The sequence below is a fragment of the Camarhynchus parvulus genome, chromosome 3 (genome assembly GCF_901933205.1).
Source record: "Camarhynchus parvulus chromosome 3, STF_HiC, whole genome shotgun sequence".
NCBI lineage: Eukaryota > Metazoa > Chordata > Aves > Passeriformes > Thraupidae > Camarhynchus > Camarhynchus parvulus.
The window spans coordinates 95,619,922-95,638,165 of NC_044573.1; the positions used below are offsets into that span (position 1 = coordinate 95,619,922).

The 18,244-nt window shown below is 39.1% G+C and overlaps 1 protein-coding gene across 7 annotated transcripts in view; it reads right to left on the reverse strand.

Annotated features, from left to right (window-relative positions):
- Nucleotides 1–5,992: 5,992 nt before the first annotated feature.
- Nucleotides 5,993–18,244, reverse strand: part of ADGRB3 (adhesion G protein-coupled receptor B3) — a 443,727-nt gene continuing 431,475 nt past the window's right edge. For 3 of the 7 annotated variants that reach the window (XM_030946504.1, XM_030946503.1, XM_030946502.1), the window contains 3 exons: nucleotides 17,089–17,124; nucleotides 8,724–8,828; nucleotides 6,096–6,812 (listed from right to left, as the gene is read on the reverse strand). In XM_030946504.1, coding sequence (XP_030802364.1) covers nucleotides 6,624–6,812; nucleotides 8,724–8,828; nucleotides 17,089–17,124 — 330 coding nt within the window. In that variant the 3' untranslated portion in view covers nucleotides 6,096–6,623. Of the gene's footprint in view, nucleotides 6,813–8,723; nucleotides 8,829–17,088; nucleotides 17,125–18,244 lie in introns of all 7 variants that reach the window. The other 4 variants (XM_030946501.1, XM_030946505.1, XM_030946507.1 and 1 more) reach the window with 4 other exon arrangements.

The window sequence follows — 18,244 nt, forward strand, 5'->3', positions numbered from 1 at the left end:
TAATACTGTGAGGTCCTTCAGGCATCACTTTTTGCAATCTCCTGAATCAATAATTTAGGGACATAATTCAATAAATCATTCAACTGATAACAGGAATAAACACTATTTTTTTGCTGTTCTTAAAACTGGATTCTGAGAACCAGTTTTTTAAAGTATTTCAATTCTTAAGGATTTGCTCCCCAAAAGGACTTGGATTTTTCGATGGTCGGCATTGCATTATGTAAGGTTTAGGTGCCTGTTTCCTATTTTTGCCTCCAAGTGTTGAACAAGGCACATTATCTGCTTATACAGTGCATACAAAGCAAACATCTCCAGCTGGGCTTCCCAATAGCTGCCCAAGGTAATCAACAAGAAAACAAGCACTGAGACCAGAGCTGTTCCTTAAATCCCACCTCTGTTGAGGACCTTAAGTCACAGGGGTGAGCAGACACGAGCAGCAGATCCCAAGCCCTTCCCTGTCTTAGATGCCCATCCCGTGTTTTCAAGAAGAGTCAGGAAGTGATGGGCATCACTGAACACACAGCTAGAGGAAGGAGGCTCACCAAAATTGAAATAAAAGCTGAGAATTCAGCACACTTCCAGGGTGTGGGAAACAGCTACTACTCCACCTGAAAGGATTCACATAGTCCATGCTCACTTTTGGACATTTACCTAGTCAGTGGGGTGAAGAGATCTCTGTGAGTCTTGGTGCAACAGTGCAACCTAGGAAAGAAAGTCAGCCTTCATGTCACCAGGGACAAGGAGCAGCAGAAAAAAAATATTTCAGTGTACTCATCAAGAGAATTACTTAAGAGAAGCTGCTGATGCCCTTTCTTGCTCAAAGAGATGGTGCATTTTCCATTATACGGTTAGATAAAAAAGTGAAAGTTTAAGTATTTCTGAGTTTTTGTTTTCTCCTACTGAATAAAAAAGAATTTTAAAAGCTTCCTCGTTGAGTTTTTCCCTTTTTTACATGAAACAAACAGAATACTCTAATGAGTTTTACTGAGAGAATACTCTTATGGATTTACTGAACTCATTTAAGAACTTTAGCAGACTTGAAAAAGCTGTAAAGGACACAGGGATAGTTGAAATCAGAGAAGGATTTGTACATGAGAACTAACTGAGCAGGGGTTTGTAATCATGAAAAAAGAAGCGACTGTGGGGCCAACAGCAGTAACTTCTATAGCTAAGGGAGGAAGTTGAATTGGTTAGTTATTAACTGCTCTTCATAAGAAGTAATGAGGTATAAAATGACACCAATGAAGAACAAACAAGAGGATCAGTACTGTAGCATAGTTAATTGGAGTAACTCAGCGCCACAGGACGGTCCAATGCAGCTTAAGAGGCAATTTTGTCAAAACCAGATAAATGGCTCTTACTTTATCCTACAATTGTAATTAATGGACAAAACACTTCAGTGGGAGTGCTAGGGTTGGTAGCCATGCCTATCTTATCTGTAATTGAATTTCTCTTAGTGAGGCCATTTGTGCTTTCCTTGCAAAGAAAGATGTTTCTAAAAAAGGAAGTAGAAAAGATTACAGCATTGCATGGTTCGAGAGCCGGCTAGAAATGAACCATAGCTCCCCAAGCACATCTTCAGCTGGGTACCTCTCTGAATTCCTCCCTCAGCACATGAGAAGGGGTTGGATTGCACAAGTGAGCCCTATGACCCTTTTTTGAGAGAGGGAAATAAAGTTTGCTCCTACAAAGTGCTTCTGGTGCCTTATCCAGAGATGCAGCTCAGCCTCGAGCTAACACCTGAGGAACAGAGACTCTGCTATCAGAACTTGTCTCCATCTGCTGATTGCCAATTTCCATCCCCTCACAGAGCCCAATGGAAGGCATTCTCCTGATGCTGTGATGGATCCTTCCAAGGGGGAAGGATGCTTCCCCTTCCAAGGGGGAAGCAGGCCTTGGCCTTTTGTTAAACCTGGTCTGGCAACTATGGGAAACAGAGACAAGACAAAGCATCAGAGAGCATTTCTCCTCATGCAGCTTGGGGCCTGGATGTTTTTTTGCTTGTTTGTTTTTGTTTGTTTTTAAAAGAGATCATCCCAGTTTAATCTTATGTAAAACAATGTTAGATGATTTATGTCTCATTGTCATGGAAATGAATGACGATCTCAAAGGAGGAGTGCCAGGACAACACTTCCAGGAGCACTGATACACTGCCAGAGAAGAACTCAGACTCAGAAGTTAATTAAATTGAAAAGACCTCTAGCCCTTTTTGTGTCTTTTGTCCCAAATCTTCATCATAAAAAGTCATTAGCATTAGACATATGCCAACATTAAACCACTGGTACTCCAAAGGTGCATCAGGATGGCAGCACTGCTATCCCACCTCTCATCCCTTGTAGCATCACTTACATTTTCCTCCCTTCTTATCTCCAAGAGATATTCTAGAGTATGAGCTGAAGTTCAATAGTCACTAATTCATAGTTTACCTCCAAGTTTCTGAGGTAAATAGAATCACTTTGGCAAAGGCCCACGTAGCAAATAGTTTTGGTAGCAACACAAAACTCCTTTACACTGCCTTGGATCTGAAATCCTGGACATCTTGAACTCTTGTCTGAGTGATCTTTGGCTGCTGGGCTAGATTTCCTGTATGCGTTACTTCCCTACACTGAAAAGTCCGGGCCATATTTTATTTAGTTAACTTGCCAGAAAAAAAATCTTTCCCTGAATACACATGTAAGAAGGAGACAGAGAAACTGCATAGCGTTCTATACAACTGTTACTGTGTATTTGAACTGTTGAGAAAAAGAAGCCATTAATAAAAAATATTTTTGTCTCTTGTATATACATCTAAGAAATATGTGTATTTTGAGTTGCTTCTGGGTAAACTCTGGGCTGAGCTCAGCTGCCTCAGTCTCCTCCAGGGCTAGTGACAGAAACATTGGCTGAGCCCTCAAACACCTGAACCACCCTCAAACACCTGAACCTTTCTGTATCTGCAGCTGGACCCCAGCTGAGGTAGCCAGGCCATGCAGAGTGGCACGAGCTGGCAGGCAGATGCAGGGCCCCTTGTCATGTCTGTGCCTAGTATGATTCAGGGAGTCCTGACTTAATTCTTATTTGCATATAATAAAATGCCAAACATCTGCTCAGTGCTTTATCAACATTAAAGCCAGTGCATAAAAGTTTGTACTCTCCTGCTGGGCTCAGTCTGACATGCATCATTTCAGAGACATTGAGCAGAAACTGCAAGTATGCGTGGCATCTTGCTTATGGGAAACAAACTCTGTTTTAATAGGAAGTAGTCAAATCAGTAGGTAAATATACTGGGTTTCACCATACTTTTAAATTTCTATATATGAAATACATAAGAAAATAAAAATGCCTAGCATTTTCTGCTCAGAGCAGCACCAACTCTAAATAAAGAGGTACTGAATGTTGCTGCTCACTGAAAGCACACTGAATGTTGCTGCTCACTGAAAGTCACATCTGTGACTGCTGTGTGATACACAAACACCCAGGCTAATGCTAAACCTGAATCCACTGGGTTATTAATAACAGCACAACTGGGTCAGCAGCGTACTGAGTGTAAACTGATTTATCATGTTTCCTGGGTAAGTCTGCAGCCTACCCTGAGCTTTCTGCAGTTGTAACTAGACCATCATTGAACTGGAGTTAGGTGATATAAACCTTATACAAATAATTTCTGCATTACAGTTATTGAAACACCAAGGTGTTCAAGACTTGTATTATGTTTAGATCAGTCAAGGAGGATGCTAAGGCTTATATCTGGATCCAGGGGTCTGAGCTTCCTCATTTGGGCTCAAAAATCATAAATTTGTAAAACATTCTCTGAGACTTCTTACCATATGGAATGAAATCCTTAAAAATGTGCAGTTTCTGTTGTATGTAGTGAGAGGTTTTTGGTGCACTATCTGATCTGAAAAATTAGGAGGCTGCATAGCCAGCCTTGCCATCTGCCTCCTTCTGCATCAGCCTCTTGAAAAATGGCCAGTTCTGTCTGACTGATGTATCACAGGGTAGAATGATAGAACCATAGCAACATTAAGGTTGGAAAAGACCTCCAAGATCATGAAGTCCAACCTTGACTGAACACCACTTTGTCAACTAAACCACAGCCCTAAGTGACACGTCTAGCTGTTCCTTGAACACTCCAGAGATGGAGACTCCACTACATCCATGGGCAGCTCAGTCCAATGCTTAACTACCCTTTCTGTGAAGAAATTCTTCTTGATGTTCAACCCAAACCTCCCCTGATTCAAGGGAGGCCACTTCCTCACCCTGTCACTGGTTGCCTGGGAGAAGAGACTGACCCCACCCGGCTACAGCCTCCTTTCAGGGAGTTGTAGAGGGGGATAAGATCTCCCTCAAGCCTTTTCTCTCCCTCAAGCATTTTCTCCAGGCTAAACAACCCCAGCTTCCTCAGCTGCCCCTCATGGGACTCACTCTCTAGACCATTCTCTAGACATATTCCAGCACCTCAACATCCTTCCCAAACTGAGGGGCAGAGAACAGGGCACAGCACTCCAGGTGTGGCCTCACCAGTGCAGAGTGCAGAGGGACAATCACAGCCCTGGTCCTGCTGGCCACACTCTTGCTGATATCAGGATGCCATTGGCTTTCTTGGCCACCTGGGCACACAGCTCATGTTCAGCTGCTGCCACCAGCACCCTCAAGTCCCTCAAGTTCTGCTGGGCAGTTTTCCAACCACTCTGCCCCCAGCCTGTAGCACTGCATGGGGCCGTTGTGACCCAAGGGCAGGACTTGGCACTTGGCCTTGTTGAACCTCACAGTGTTGGCCTCTACCCATGGATCCAGCCTGTCCAGATCCCTCTGCAGAGCCTGCCTGCCCTCCAGCAGATCAACACTCCAGCCCAATTTAGTGTTGTCTGCAAACTTACTGAGGGTGATAGTACTACATCATCTAACCTCCAGGCACCTAAGCCAGTTACTGAACCTGGCACCAGGCTGGTGGCTAGTTATTTCTTACTTGTTTAAAGATTTAGATCCTGAGGCATTAGTTTAGAGAAGTCTTCACTCAGCATGACTGGCTCACTCAAAGCAGGCAAAGTCAGGCTCCCTTTTGTGACTTAAAAATACTTTATGGCCTGGAGAAAAAATTGTCAAACTGAAACAGTTTCTGAAGATTGGCCCTAAGGTTGATCATAAGCACTCTTCTCTTAACAGATGGATGCTGATCTTTCTCTTCCAACTCTCTGGGTTAAGTTCTCACTGACATGCCTCTATTCATATCTCTTCTCTTCCTAAGCAGATTGGTGGTCATGTTTTCTTCCTCTCTGAGATTTCTCCAGCTAGTAGGCTGCAGCATATTCACTTTTGTGCAGCAGGAACCAAAAGAGTTTTTAAAACTTTTTTCTAGAACTATGACATCTGAATATTTGAGGTATCCTTCCAACTCTGTCCCCCACAGCTATGCTGTAGATGAGATTTTTGAAGATCTGGTTTTGATTCTATGCATGGAAAAGGAGATTTAATCTTTCTATTCCTAATAGTTTAACTGTATTTTCAATACAAAGAATAATCATATTCTGCTTGTGATTGATGATGAAACTGACCCAGTTTTTTTGGGTTTGGTTCACTGTTTTGGTTTTTTTTTAAAATCTAAAATACATAGGAACTTTTTTTATCTTGAGATCATTTTTTGTAATACTGCAAGAAGAGCATGCACAAGATTCTAAGTCAGTGTTTTCTTTGTGTGCTGTGCATTGAAACTTAACTTATTTTCCATTATTTGTCTTTCTACAATGAGACAAAAATTCTTATAAAATAGAAAAATTGTAATAGTATTCTGACAAGTCCAATTTATATGGTACATTGTTGGGAAAAAAACCCTAAGAAAATGCAGAATGGCTACAAGCCTACTAATATGATTTAGAAACTTTTTGCAGAAGCTACATACAGCATGCTATTAAAACTGCAAATACATATTCAATACTTTTGTTTTATAGAAAATTGTATAAATATTCAAATTTAAGAGAAACAATATGGAATAAAATGCACTAGGAAACTGATATGTAGACAAAGGTTTATTTACACCATACAACATTTTAAATATTTTATACACAGCTGCAGCAGAGAAAGCTATTCTGAGCTTTCCAGAGAAAACTGCAATAATAAAGATGTGAAATATATTATTCATATAAAAGTGAGATTATTACTTTATTGCATTTAAAGCAATGAAGAATGTAGCTCAACAGACATTCATTTAATGACAAAAACTTTGCTTTTATATTATAAAGTAAAAAGTGTAGTAATGGCCAAACAGACTGTTATAAACTTTAAAAACTGCATAAATATATACATTGTGCTTCATGGTGAAGTTTTTTGAAAACTAAACCAGATGAAGCTGTTACAACATGAATCGTTGCTTGAGGTTTATCTATAAAGATTACCTTACAAATCCATTCCACGGGTACTTACAACACACGATGGTAAGAATTGTACACCTGGTTCTCCACTAGCTGCACTAGTGGGAATAAACTGTACGAAAAAAACCACTGACATTTGGCACAGGAAGAGCCTGACATAAAGGAGTTGCAATGTTCAGACAGGAGTGTCAGGATCGTCAGGATTCCCAAAGTCTTTTTATTGTCAGTGCAATGAATTATTTTTACTTTGTTTCTGTTTTGTTCAGTTCATTTTTGTTAAACTTCTGTTTGAAAGTCACCTTCTTGCACGTCTAAAGGCAAGTTCAGACACTTCTCCCATTCTGCTGGTCTGAGTTCTAAAGCATCTTTTGCCTCTGTGTCTAATACATTTATCGTTGTATAGTGTTGGTAGTCACCTGTGGTTTTGAAACTGTCCCATGGAGCCTTGCTCGGTCCTGAGTTCTCCTGAAGACCAAAGAAAGAAGAATTAAAATCAAGGATGAAATAATGCAGTTTCCATTTATAAGGCTGATTGCTGACGTGCTCTCATGAGACACAGAAGCTGGAGAGGGGAAATGGCTTTGCAGGGAGCCAGGCTGGCGGGTGCTCGGCACTGCTGCGAATCTTTCTCTGTGAACAATCAACACTTTGGCAGGCTCCTCACCTGAGCTGCCAGCTAAGCCCTTTCTTTCACAAGAACCAGTGTGAGAGGAATGGGCTGAGAGATCCAGTACCAATAGACATCTTTCTAAGAGTGGGAGAAAAGAGGGAGAAGAGAAAGGAAGGTAACAGAGAAGAGTTTGTGGCTTGAAATATGGAGTGGATTGAAACAGAGACTGCCAGCTGGATTTTAAATTGTGGCAGGTGCATGGCAGAATGACAGAAACCTTGAAAATGCTGTGAGAGCCACCTTGCCTTGCAGGTGGATGAGCTCATGTATATTAGGATTAACAGACTGAAAGGTGGTTATTTTCTACTGAATTATTTTTTAAATTTTTTTAATGCTACCTTCTATAAGGTAAAAGACTTGATGGACCAATTTCATTAGAGATTTCTGCTGTAACATGATGGGTGGGATTTAGTTGCTAAAATCCAGTATTTTTGCACCATCTAAGATGCATTTGAACTTTCTGCTTGATCTCCAACTATCTTTCACGAGAGGTGCAGATCTCCTTTGAGCCCTGTGTCATTGCTGCCTGTACTGTGATGTAAACCAAGACCTCTGTCTAAAATAGGCTGAGATGCCTATATTTAGGTACCTGGATCACTCTCTGACTGTCTCACAAACAGACCATTCCTCTAGGCAGCTTTTATTAGCAGACTTTTCAAAAGCACAGCACCCATGTGAAACAGAGTAAACACAACTCTTCCACTGAGATTCCCTTTGAGATTTTGAATTAATTCAAGCTTTATGTGAATAGCAAATCTCAAGTAGGGAGACAAATGAAAATGTTACATGTCAGCTGATCTCAAAAGGAGGAGTGAGTGAGAACTTGATACAAAATAACACATATCACAGATAAAGGTTCATCAAAGAATCAGGGCTAAATTTCTGCTGGAGTAAGATGATGTAAAAGATGTAAATCCATTGGCCTCACATCTGCTTAATACCTCTTCTTCATGTCTGAAAGCAGCTCTTCTGAAAAAGTTATAGAATACAATGATTCTAGCTCAGTTCCATTTAATATACAAGTCTCACATTATAAAATTATATAAAAATTATTACTAATCAAAATATTACTGATAAAAACATGTCAGACTAAATGAGCTGTTTTAATTAGGTAGAATCCTTGCTCTCATTATCAGGTGTAGTCAGAGTGTTATGCATGTGTGTATGAGTGTGTGTGTATAAATTTGAATTATGATGATAGCAGCCTCAACTAAGGATGATTTAATTTTTGCTTTTCCCATGGTAAATATTTATAAATCTATTTTGGAAAAGACATGGCATTACAGAGATCTTGTGTGCTTTCTGGACAATTGCATGTACAGGTAAACCCATCTGGACTTGTTTGTAGTATCTAATTTATTATCCCCTTGCCTAGCTAGAGGAAAAGCCTTATTGGTCAAATTATATCAGTGAGCTGCTTTCTCTGGATAAAGGCCTTTAGACACAGCAGGCACATATAGATTTGAAATGCATTCCCTGCAGCTCAATTACTTGTCATCTATAATGATGTTAGTGAGTTAGTTGTGGTCTAATTGTAGAATGTAATGAGCCTCGTCATAGGCTGGATTACTGAAAATAGCTTTGGTTCTCATTTCTGAGGTACCTAAAGGTGAGGTCTTCTTGGGAAATGTACTGGAGTCAAAAGGCTCTTGTTTCACTGTTGTTTAAGATCCACCATATTTTAAATATAATAGAAGGACACTTACCATACTGCCTGATTTTGGTACATCCCGAAATCTGTCCAGAGTCTGAAATTTCTGATTTAACTCTTGAAACAATTCCATATGCCTCTTTCTTGTATGCATGACCTTCTGCAAAATGGAATATACTTGCTTATATATATAATTGAATCTGGTTGTTTTGTTTTGCGTTTTGTTTTGTTTTGTTTTGTTTTGTTTTAAGAGAAGCATTACTTTTTCCAACATAATAAAGTAAACTGAATTTGGCAGGGCCATCTTTTCCCTATAGATTTGACCAATGGAAGTGAATTGCCCTGGCCATTCTCTCTGCTGTGTTTAATGCTCCTCCTGCGTACAAGAGACTGTTTTAACCCTATGTTTATTAAGTTGTTGAAATTAGAGGCCACTAACGTTAGCTTGGAAGTTTCTTGAAAGTAATGGCAATTTCTCAGAAGAATGTTTTTCTTGCATATCAAGAATATTTTCTAGAACTTCTGTTTTCAGCATAGATGCTTAAATTTTAATTTCTATAGGAAAGCAACAGCACTTTTAAATGGTCCCTGTTGGAATAATTTTCATTAGAATGCTGAACTCAGAAATCTTGGCTCAAAATGGAAACCCCCCAAATGTTATGGCTTTTTAATTAGACATCTTCTTGTCATTCAAATCATCATAAAATGCAGTTGAAATTGCATTCATATTAAGAAAAGTAGGCACATTTTTTCAATTTTACTTGCTTTCTTATTTCATGGACAAAGAAATTGGAAACTGTCCTCCCTCTAGCCCATGCTGAGGCCACTCTTCCACAGAAATGAATTATTGCATTCGAATATTGGCATTCTTGTGGAAGAGGGGTGACCCCAAAGAGCCCCCACAATGCACACCTCAGTGCACAGGCCTCAGCCATGTTGCTGCCTGGGCAGCTACTTGGAGAGTGAAGCCTGTTTTCAAGCCTAGATTGTGAGCTTTGCTCATCAGAGCTGTTTTCAAAGGAATTCACACTCAGTTATGGATTCAGAGCAGCCTCTGGAGCCAAGCTGAAGGCTGCTTGCTGTTTGACCAGTCTCATGGTTCTGTGGTCTGGGGATGGGAGGCTCTGAGGATGCTTCACCTCAGTCCAACAGTGGAGGGGCTTGGCTTTGCTTTTCTAAAGCTCTGTAACTGCTTGAACTTGAATTACAGCCAGGGCAGCAGCCAGGAATGCTGACAGACAAGGCGCAGGACACAGGCCTTGGTGCAAGTCTTGATTTTGTGTCAAGCCTGATTTTCCCTGGAGTTGTGAGTGAAACCCTGAAAACTTATGTATGTGGTGCTTGAGTGTGACCCTTTCCATCAAGTAACACCCCTGCCAAGCCTAGGTTAGTACCTTCTAAAATGGAGCGGCAACAGCTGACTTTCAATATTCCTTTATCAATGCCAACTTCGTCCTTCATTTGCATTATGTCTTTAGAAATTTCCTGAAATGTGTCTGCTCGTTTAGCTAGGGATTGCTACTGCTATGCTCTAGTACTTTTATTAACCTTAATACAGCCACACAGTAGCTTGAGAAGTTGTTCACTTTTGAGGAAAGGAGTTTGACAATATGTCTCACAAAGAGACATGAGACATCAGCAATTAAAGACCTATTAACTTGAGTTGTGGGGTGAACAAGGGAAGACCTTTTGCAGTATTTGGTAATAAACTCCTTGCAAAAGGTAATTTAACTAGACATAGCTATCAAAATTTATGAGGGGAGTTTTACTTAAGTGACTTCCTAGGGATTCTTTTCAGATATTGCTGCTATGGTAGACAGGAGTATATAGCAATTTTCATACACATAAAATTTTTAAAAAAGGGTTCTACCTCAACTATTATTATTGGTTTAAAAAAGGAGACATGGTCATGGGAATAAAACAGTTTTGGTGGGTTAAAACACTAGCTCTAAAAAGCAGGAAATAACATAAGGCTGTGAAACAAGTATCTCCATTTGGAAACTTTTTAGTAGAAACCTGGGAGTATAGACAATGCTACTTTCTGACATCTTTTCCTTAATCATGGATCCAAGATGTCATTAAATAGCAAACATGAATAATGCAAATGTCTTACTCAGTTCATTACATTATTCCTGAGGAGAAGCAGGTGGGAGGAGAAATAAAATACTTGCACCGGGAAGTCTGCCAGAAAAAAAATCTTTACATTTTATTCTTAATAGCAGCATGACTAGTATGAACATGTACCCATGGATCTTTTGGTTACTTTGTGTTTTCCTGGCTTCCATTCCATAATTCCTACCCACTGACACCCACTCCCTCCCTATTGCTTATAAAGAACAATCTGAACTGAAGGTTCAGCAACTTAAATTTCCAACTTTAAGTTTCATTTTCAAGAATTTTTAAAAATTTTTGGTTAGAAAGCACCATCTTATCTCCTTTCTAGACAATATGTTCAGTTGGGCAACTCTTTTTGAGAAAACAAGTTACAAAGTATTTGTAGTGTATCATTCTGTTTTCTCTATTAAATGGGCAACGTGGACAACACCCCTTTATGAAACTTAGAAATATTAAGTTTTAACAATACAAAGCTGGAGATCTTGGACACTAATACTAGGATGACTGTAGTAGCATCAGGATCTGAAAAGGATGGAAAACGAACTTCTGCTGCCCTTTTTTCTTTAGGTGCAGTTGCACAGATGCCCATTGATGCTGCATCCCTGCCAGAAGCACCAGAGTCAGCCACGAGGCTGCAGACACACATCTTGTGGTGTCTTCTGAAGGTTCCATAACTCTTGTGCCTCACACCTTAAAGGGGGTCAAGCTGAATCGACACCCCTTCCACATTTCTACCCCCACTCTTAAGTCAGATAGAGTGTGTGTTTTGAAGAGTCCGTGCCTTGCTCTGATGATTACCTACTCACAGAAAAGGATTCAGAGTGTGGATGGCTGTCAGCAAGATGGGGAGAACTTGTAACATAACTCTGTAACCAGCTCCCTTTTTTATTTTTGATAGGGCTTTAGCTGAACTCTAACTGACTCGTGAATATTTAATGACACTCCACCTGCAGTACTGTATTCAGCTTTGGGGTTCCCAACAAAAGGTTCATGTTGGAGGGAGTGCAGTGGAGGGTGACAAAGATGATCAGAGGGCTGGAGGATCTCTCCTATGAAGTCAGACTGAGAGAATTGGGGCTGTTCATCTCGAACAGAGAAGAGAAGGCTTTGGAGAGGTTGTACAGCAGCTTTGCAGTACCTAAGGGGGGCCTGCAAGAAGGCTGGAGAAGGACTTTTTACAAGAACATATAGTGGCAGGACAAGTGGTGATGGCTTTAAGCTGAAAGAGGGTAGGTTTAGATTAGATATAGAAAAAAGACTTTTATGATGAAGGTGATGAGACACTGGAACAGGTAGCTAGAGAAGTTGTGGCTCCTCCACTACTGGAAGCGTTAAAAGCTGGGTTGGATGAGGATCAGCCTAGTCTAGTGGAAGGTGTTCCTACCAGCGGCTCGGGATTGGCTCTACATAATGTTTAAGGCCCCTTTCAACCTAATCTAGTCAGTGATTCTATGATTTGTGGTCAATCTCATAAATACCAATATCATCATCATCACCACTACCAGGTAATTTAATTTGCCTTGGAGATTTTCTACATTGTTGCAGTTGAAAATGGTCTCTCTCAAATCTTGTACAAAGCAGCTAAATTGAAAGAACAGATGGGGGAATGCCTTCCCAGCCCCCTAATGGAAACATGCTGTTGTTTCCAGATGATATAGGTATGATCAGTTGTCAAACTTGGGAACAGGAAATAATTTTTACCTGCAGGCATATTTATTTTTTACCTTTGCCTTAAAGAGATGTCTTCAGGTTAGTAAGAGAATTACTTTAAGCTTTTGTGAGTTATAGTAGTATTATGATAAATAGCAATGGCAGATGAAATTCTGAAAGAATGCAGCTCCAGCAAGCAGTGATCAATTTAACATTATTGTTGGTGCAAGTCTACTGATCTGTGGAAAGGAAAGAAAGGAAAGAAGACAGTCTAGTATTCACACTTGTTCTGTGTATCCTTGTTCTTCCTCAGAGCTAGAGATGACTTGAATCCTGGCAATCAAGGTAATAAGGCATTTTCTGAATTATTTGGCATAAATGTTGTTAACAGAATAGATCCAATGAATGGCTGATAGAAATGAGAGAGTGGGGTGACTGGGGAAATCCAAAAGAGTCAGAGTCTCATAGAATGTAAAGGTAATTGTGATCTTGAATCCAAAAATGCATGTCAATATTACTGTTTAGCTCTCCTGTATGTTTTTGTAACTGCCAGCGCTCACCTATTATAAAGCCCTCCTGGGAATTTCTACAGCATCTGTATTTCTGTTCAATATAATTAGAATGAATTTTATTTGATCTGACAGCTAACTGTTAGTGCTGAGACTTAATGAAAAAGCTACCTGCCCAGCTGTAGAGAAAAAATGACAGGAGTTGGAGGGCACTTAGCTGGGGTTAGCATAGCCTGTGGCAGAGAGGATCCAAAATGTCCAGACCAATAATTTTGCTAATGTTTTGGACACCAGACTGCATGAATGAGTCCAAACTTATCTTTATTAATAGCAAGAAAAGAGCTGTAAAGTTATGCTATGTTGACTGTTCATTTAGCAAACTTCAAAGTTCAACTAGATTAGTCAGTGTTTTACAAATTCTAACTGTGGACAGTATATTATGTTGCAGAAACTATTATGTATACTTCCTGCTGACAGACTAAGCCCTGTTTGTTACACTGTTTTTTTCTCTTTTTCCTACAAGAAAGGATCATTTAAGAATATAATGGCAAGCTATTTAAAAAGGGAAAACAAGATACAGGTGCCCAGTTTCGATACCCCCCCTCTCTAACCACCTTGAGATCTATGGTAAGTCCATGCCAGTTTTGATGCCATCCTTTTCTCTCTCCTTTACTTTTGACTGAGACATATTTTCTATAACAGAACCCATACAAGACACAGGACTTTCATTATTTATAATCCATTGCAAAGGCCCTTAAAACTACATCTGTATTTCTACATGTATTGAGGATAACAGAGAGTAGTTTGTGATGATATATAGTCTTAGTCTCGTTGTGTTCACATTGCATAGCAGGTGGCTTTGTGTTTCTTCTGTGCATCTTGGAGAAAAATGGCCTTTCTCGTGTATTTTTAAATGTATTTTTATTGTTTTTCTTTCAAATTATTTATATGAAGGTGAATGTTCCATTGGAAACCACTAGAACAATCTTATTTTCTTTTTTATTTTAAATATGAAACCATGAGTAAGTATATAGTAATAAGTCAAACATGTCCAAAACTATTCTCTGGCAACATCTAACATGGAATGGTCTCCATGAATACTAAACTCTATTAAATTCTCTTAGTCTAAAAGCAAATTGTCTATTGTGAATGGTACCCAGATTGACCTGAGTTCTTTAATGACACTCAAGAATTTCTTGGAGAGACAAGGGTCGTCTAGATGAAAATAGTGATGGTCTTCATAAAAATGAATCCATTTAAAAGCTGGAATTTTTGGCACCCAGGAATATTTCCTCAAATGTCTAATTTGTTAAGATTGACATAGATGGAGTATTTGACTTGAATGTGTACAGAGACATGTGTGAAAGGTTGAGGGTGTAGAGACTGCAGAGAGAGTGTTAAAAGGAAAAGGACAGAAGTAGCCAAACTTGTCCCACCCTTGTCCACACTGCATACTTAACATTTGTTCTCTTCAGAACCACACCCATGTCATTTTATGATTTGGAATCCTCAGAAATATGGAAGGGCAGTGTCTCAGAGAGTGCCAACTGGCACTGGTCACAGACAAAGCAGAGAAATTGTTAAACATTTAAGTAGTATGTTCAATCCCTTTGGCTTGATCTTACCTCCAGACTGTATTCCATTTTGCAGTCAAGCTGCTTTGGGGCATCAAAAAAGCAGCATTTTGGCCACATCACATTATTTCAACATTTTTTGGCTTTTTAATTTTATTTTACCTTAGACAGCCATGCTATGTGTAAGGATACAGAAAAGCCCACAGACTTAATCAGAAAAATCATAAAGCTGGGGGGTGAGATGGGGTTAGTCTGCATCAATACTTGTAAAACACAGTAGCAACTGGCACAGTATTGCTGATGCTCTCAGTTCCTCAGCACTCACTCCCAGTGGCCCCATCTTTTCCTTTTTACAAAAATGTATTTTCCTGCATTTTAATAGTAATCCTAAAAATAATAGGCCATGGAACAGCAATACTGCAAACAAGTTAAGAAAAATGTGTAAATAAACAACAACACACAGCTGGGAGAAATGGCTGGTGCCCCAGAGGGCAGTGCAGCCCTTCAGAAGGACCAGGACACGTTGGAGAGGTGAGCAGAGAACTGTCTGAAACTCAACAGAGGAAAGTGCAGGATCCTGAACCTGGAGAAGAATAATCCCCTGCACCAGGAAAGGCTGGGTGCTGACCTGCTGGAAAGCAGCTCTGCAGAGAAGACCCTTGGTGTCCATGGACAACATGGAAGAAGAATCATGGACAAGCTCTCCATGAGCCAGCAGTGCCCCTGTGGCCAAGAAGGCCAATGGTGTCCTGGGGTGCATTAGAAGAACTTTGCCAGCAGGTCTAGGGATGTGATCCTGCCCCTCTACTCAGCCCTGGTGAGGCCACATTTGGAGTTCTGAGTCCAGTTCTGGGCTCCTCAGTAGAAGAGGGACATGGAGCACCTGGAGCAAGTCCAGGGGAGGGCAACAAAGACATTATAAGGGATTGGAGCATCAATCTTTTGAGGAAAGATTGAGGGAATTGGGCCTGATCAGCCTTGAAAACAGACAACTGAGAGTGGACCTTATCACTGTCCATCGGTATCTAAAATGTGGGGTTGAGGAGGTTTCCCAGTGGTGCCAAGCAACACGTCAAGAGGTAAAGGGCAGAAACTGATGCACAGGAAGTTCTACCTGAATATGAGGAAGAATTTCTTTGTTGTGCAGGTGACTTTGCACTGGCACAGACTGCCCAGAGATGTGGAATCTCCCTCACTGGAACTACTCAATTATCATCTGGACACAATTCAGCGCCATGTGCTCTAGGATAACCCTGCCTGAGCAGTGAGGTTGGACCACATGACCCATTCTGTGGTCCCTTCCAAAATGACCCATTCTGTGAGTCTGTGAAACCATGGAGTCAAGAGAAATTATGTAATGAGGAATGCTGTTTCTTGAGAGCAGAATGTGTACTGCATTGTGGGTGTTTATTTGGTGTTGGATTGTGCTCCTGAATGACAGGAAGAACGTTTTAGTATCTGTTGCCACAGAGAATGCTCTCATTGTAATATTTCTACTTTTCAATGACAAAACCACTAAAGCTTAGAATTCCTTATATCACTACAGTTATAAAACTTCTGACTGAATTTAATTTTAGAGTTGCTTGCTCATCAGAATTTTGTTATTGTTTCATGTATTTCTTCTTCCTTTCTATGCATTTATCCTAAAGTATATTTAGGGTAATTGCAAACAGGGGAGTTTTTGAGTTATGGTTGATATGAGCTGATCACAGGCTTTCAAGTTTTAGCCTACAATCTGCAGGTTCTATACAAATATAATTGTTCAGTTTCTTTGGAGACACAAAAAATGTATTATATCAAACTACTTCTATGTATGAATAGACAAACTATGTGAAAACCTCAAATTATGGACAGCCCCTTGAAAACTAACTGCTGTATTCCTTCTGGTAGAAATCAGCGAAAAAAACTTCAAACAAATCTCTAAGAGACTTAATTGTATTGACTGAGAACAAAATGGTCATTAATGAACACAACTAAACCTTCTCACTTGACAGGATCTAAGTCGTAAATTATGCATATCCAACCTAAAGAACCTTACATGAACTTAATTTTTTATATAGCATGTGATCCATAAGCTTTGACACCTGCAGCACTACGTCATTCAAAATTTGACACATTCATAATCACTACTTGGAGGTGAAAGTCATATTTCAGTAAAGTAGTATTGAAGAAAGAGAAATTATTGAAAATCTCTTGAGCAAAGCAAACTTCTGCTGTGATTTAGCCTGTCCTATAAAAGTGTCACGCTTTTCCAGTAAGTAGATAGCCAGCCAAAAAAAAAAAAAAAAAAAAAAAAAAAACCAAACCCAGATGAAAATGAAAAGGCAAAGAATTTAAAAACTGAAATCATGATGGTTAATATTGCAATATGACAGTCTGATCTCAGAATATTTTGCAAACAAGTTGCACCAAAGTAGTTTTAATGAATTGTTCATCATGTTCTGTACTGTACCAATTGAACAACCCTATCGCATTTACTATGCCAGAAGGCTAAAATCTGCTAAAATGAACACTTCACATTAACTTTTAGGAAAATACTTTTAATATTCAGGAATAATTCAGTAAAACTTACTTCAAAGTCAAGGTCCGAATAACGTGATTTTCTTCTCTATTAAGCAGTAAAAAAAAAGAAAAAAGAGGTTTTATTAACAAGGGGACTATTAAAATCATATTAATGAGTCTAAATAACATTCTTTTTTTCCTATCCGGTATATATTAGGTATTTTGTAAGAAGATAGAGATTTTTATCTTGATAATTTAAGAGTAATGTGTGACTTTGCATAGTTTATTAGACCAGTATCATCGTATTTTCTCTGAAATAAACCAGAATGCATTTCAGTGGGATGCATAATGTGCATGTTATTTGCATGCAATTGAACCTGTTGGTGTATAAAATATTTCTATACTTTCTGTGGTATTTGAAAATTATCATCATATTTATACATTTTTACACAGGTACCTATACATATCTATGATTTAGACTTTTTATAGTTTACAGAAATTGATTCTTTCCTACATCAGGCTTACATTGGTACAACTCCATTGATTTTAATGGAATAAATGACAGCAAAATCAAGCCGAAGCCACAGCTTCAGCTTGTTTGTTTGCAATGGCAATCTGAATGGAGAAAGCAATGACTTTGTTTTAAACTTATGACAAATCTGATTCAAAGCATCTGATATAAAGCAAGAATGATTTACTAGTGAAGTAATCACTTGTATAAAATGCAACAGAATATGATTGCTTAGACATGTTACAAATAATTTAGCACAGAATTTTTTTAGATCCAAAAAGAAATCAATTATAAAGTCAAATTATATCAAAAAGAAGCAGAAATATTATAGAGAAGGGATAAAATATATTTCTTCTTTTAAAGTTGGAAATTAAATGGCTTGCAATAAAGAGATGTAGAAAGAAGAAGCTAGGTTGTGAGAGCTGAAAAGAAGGCAAAAAATTGAGAATGAGAAAAAAAATACATTTGTCTTCAGGAAGGAGGGTTAAAGAAGAAAAAAGTACTCCCAAACCCAAAAAGGCTTGCTTTGAAGCTTAACCCTAATTTTTATGATAGGGTATGATGACTTTAAGTCACGGTGAAGGAACCTTTTCACACTGCATTTAATTTCTTCAGTGAAGAAGAATCAAACTCACTAAGTCAAGAGGAAGAATCTTTCTGATTTTGATTTTATTTGGTTTAACAAACCTGCAGGTTTTAGTAAGCTGCTTTGTTT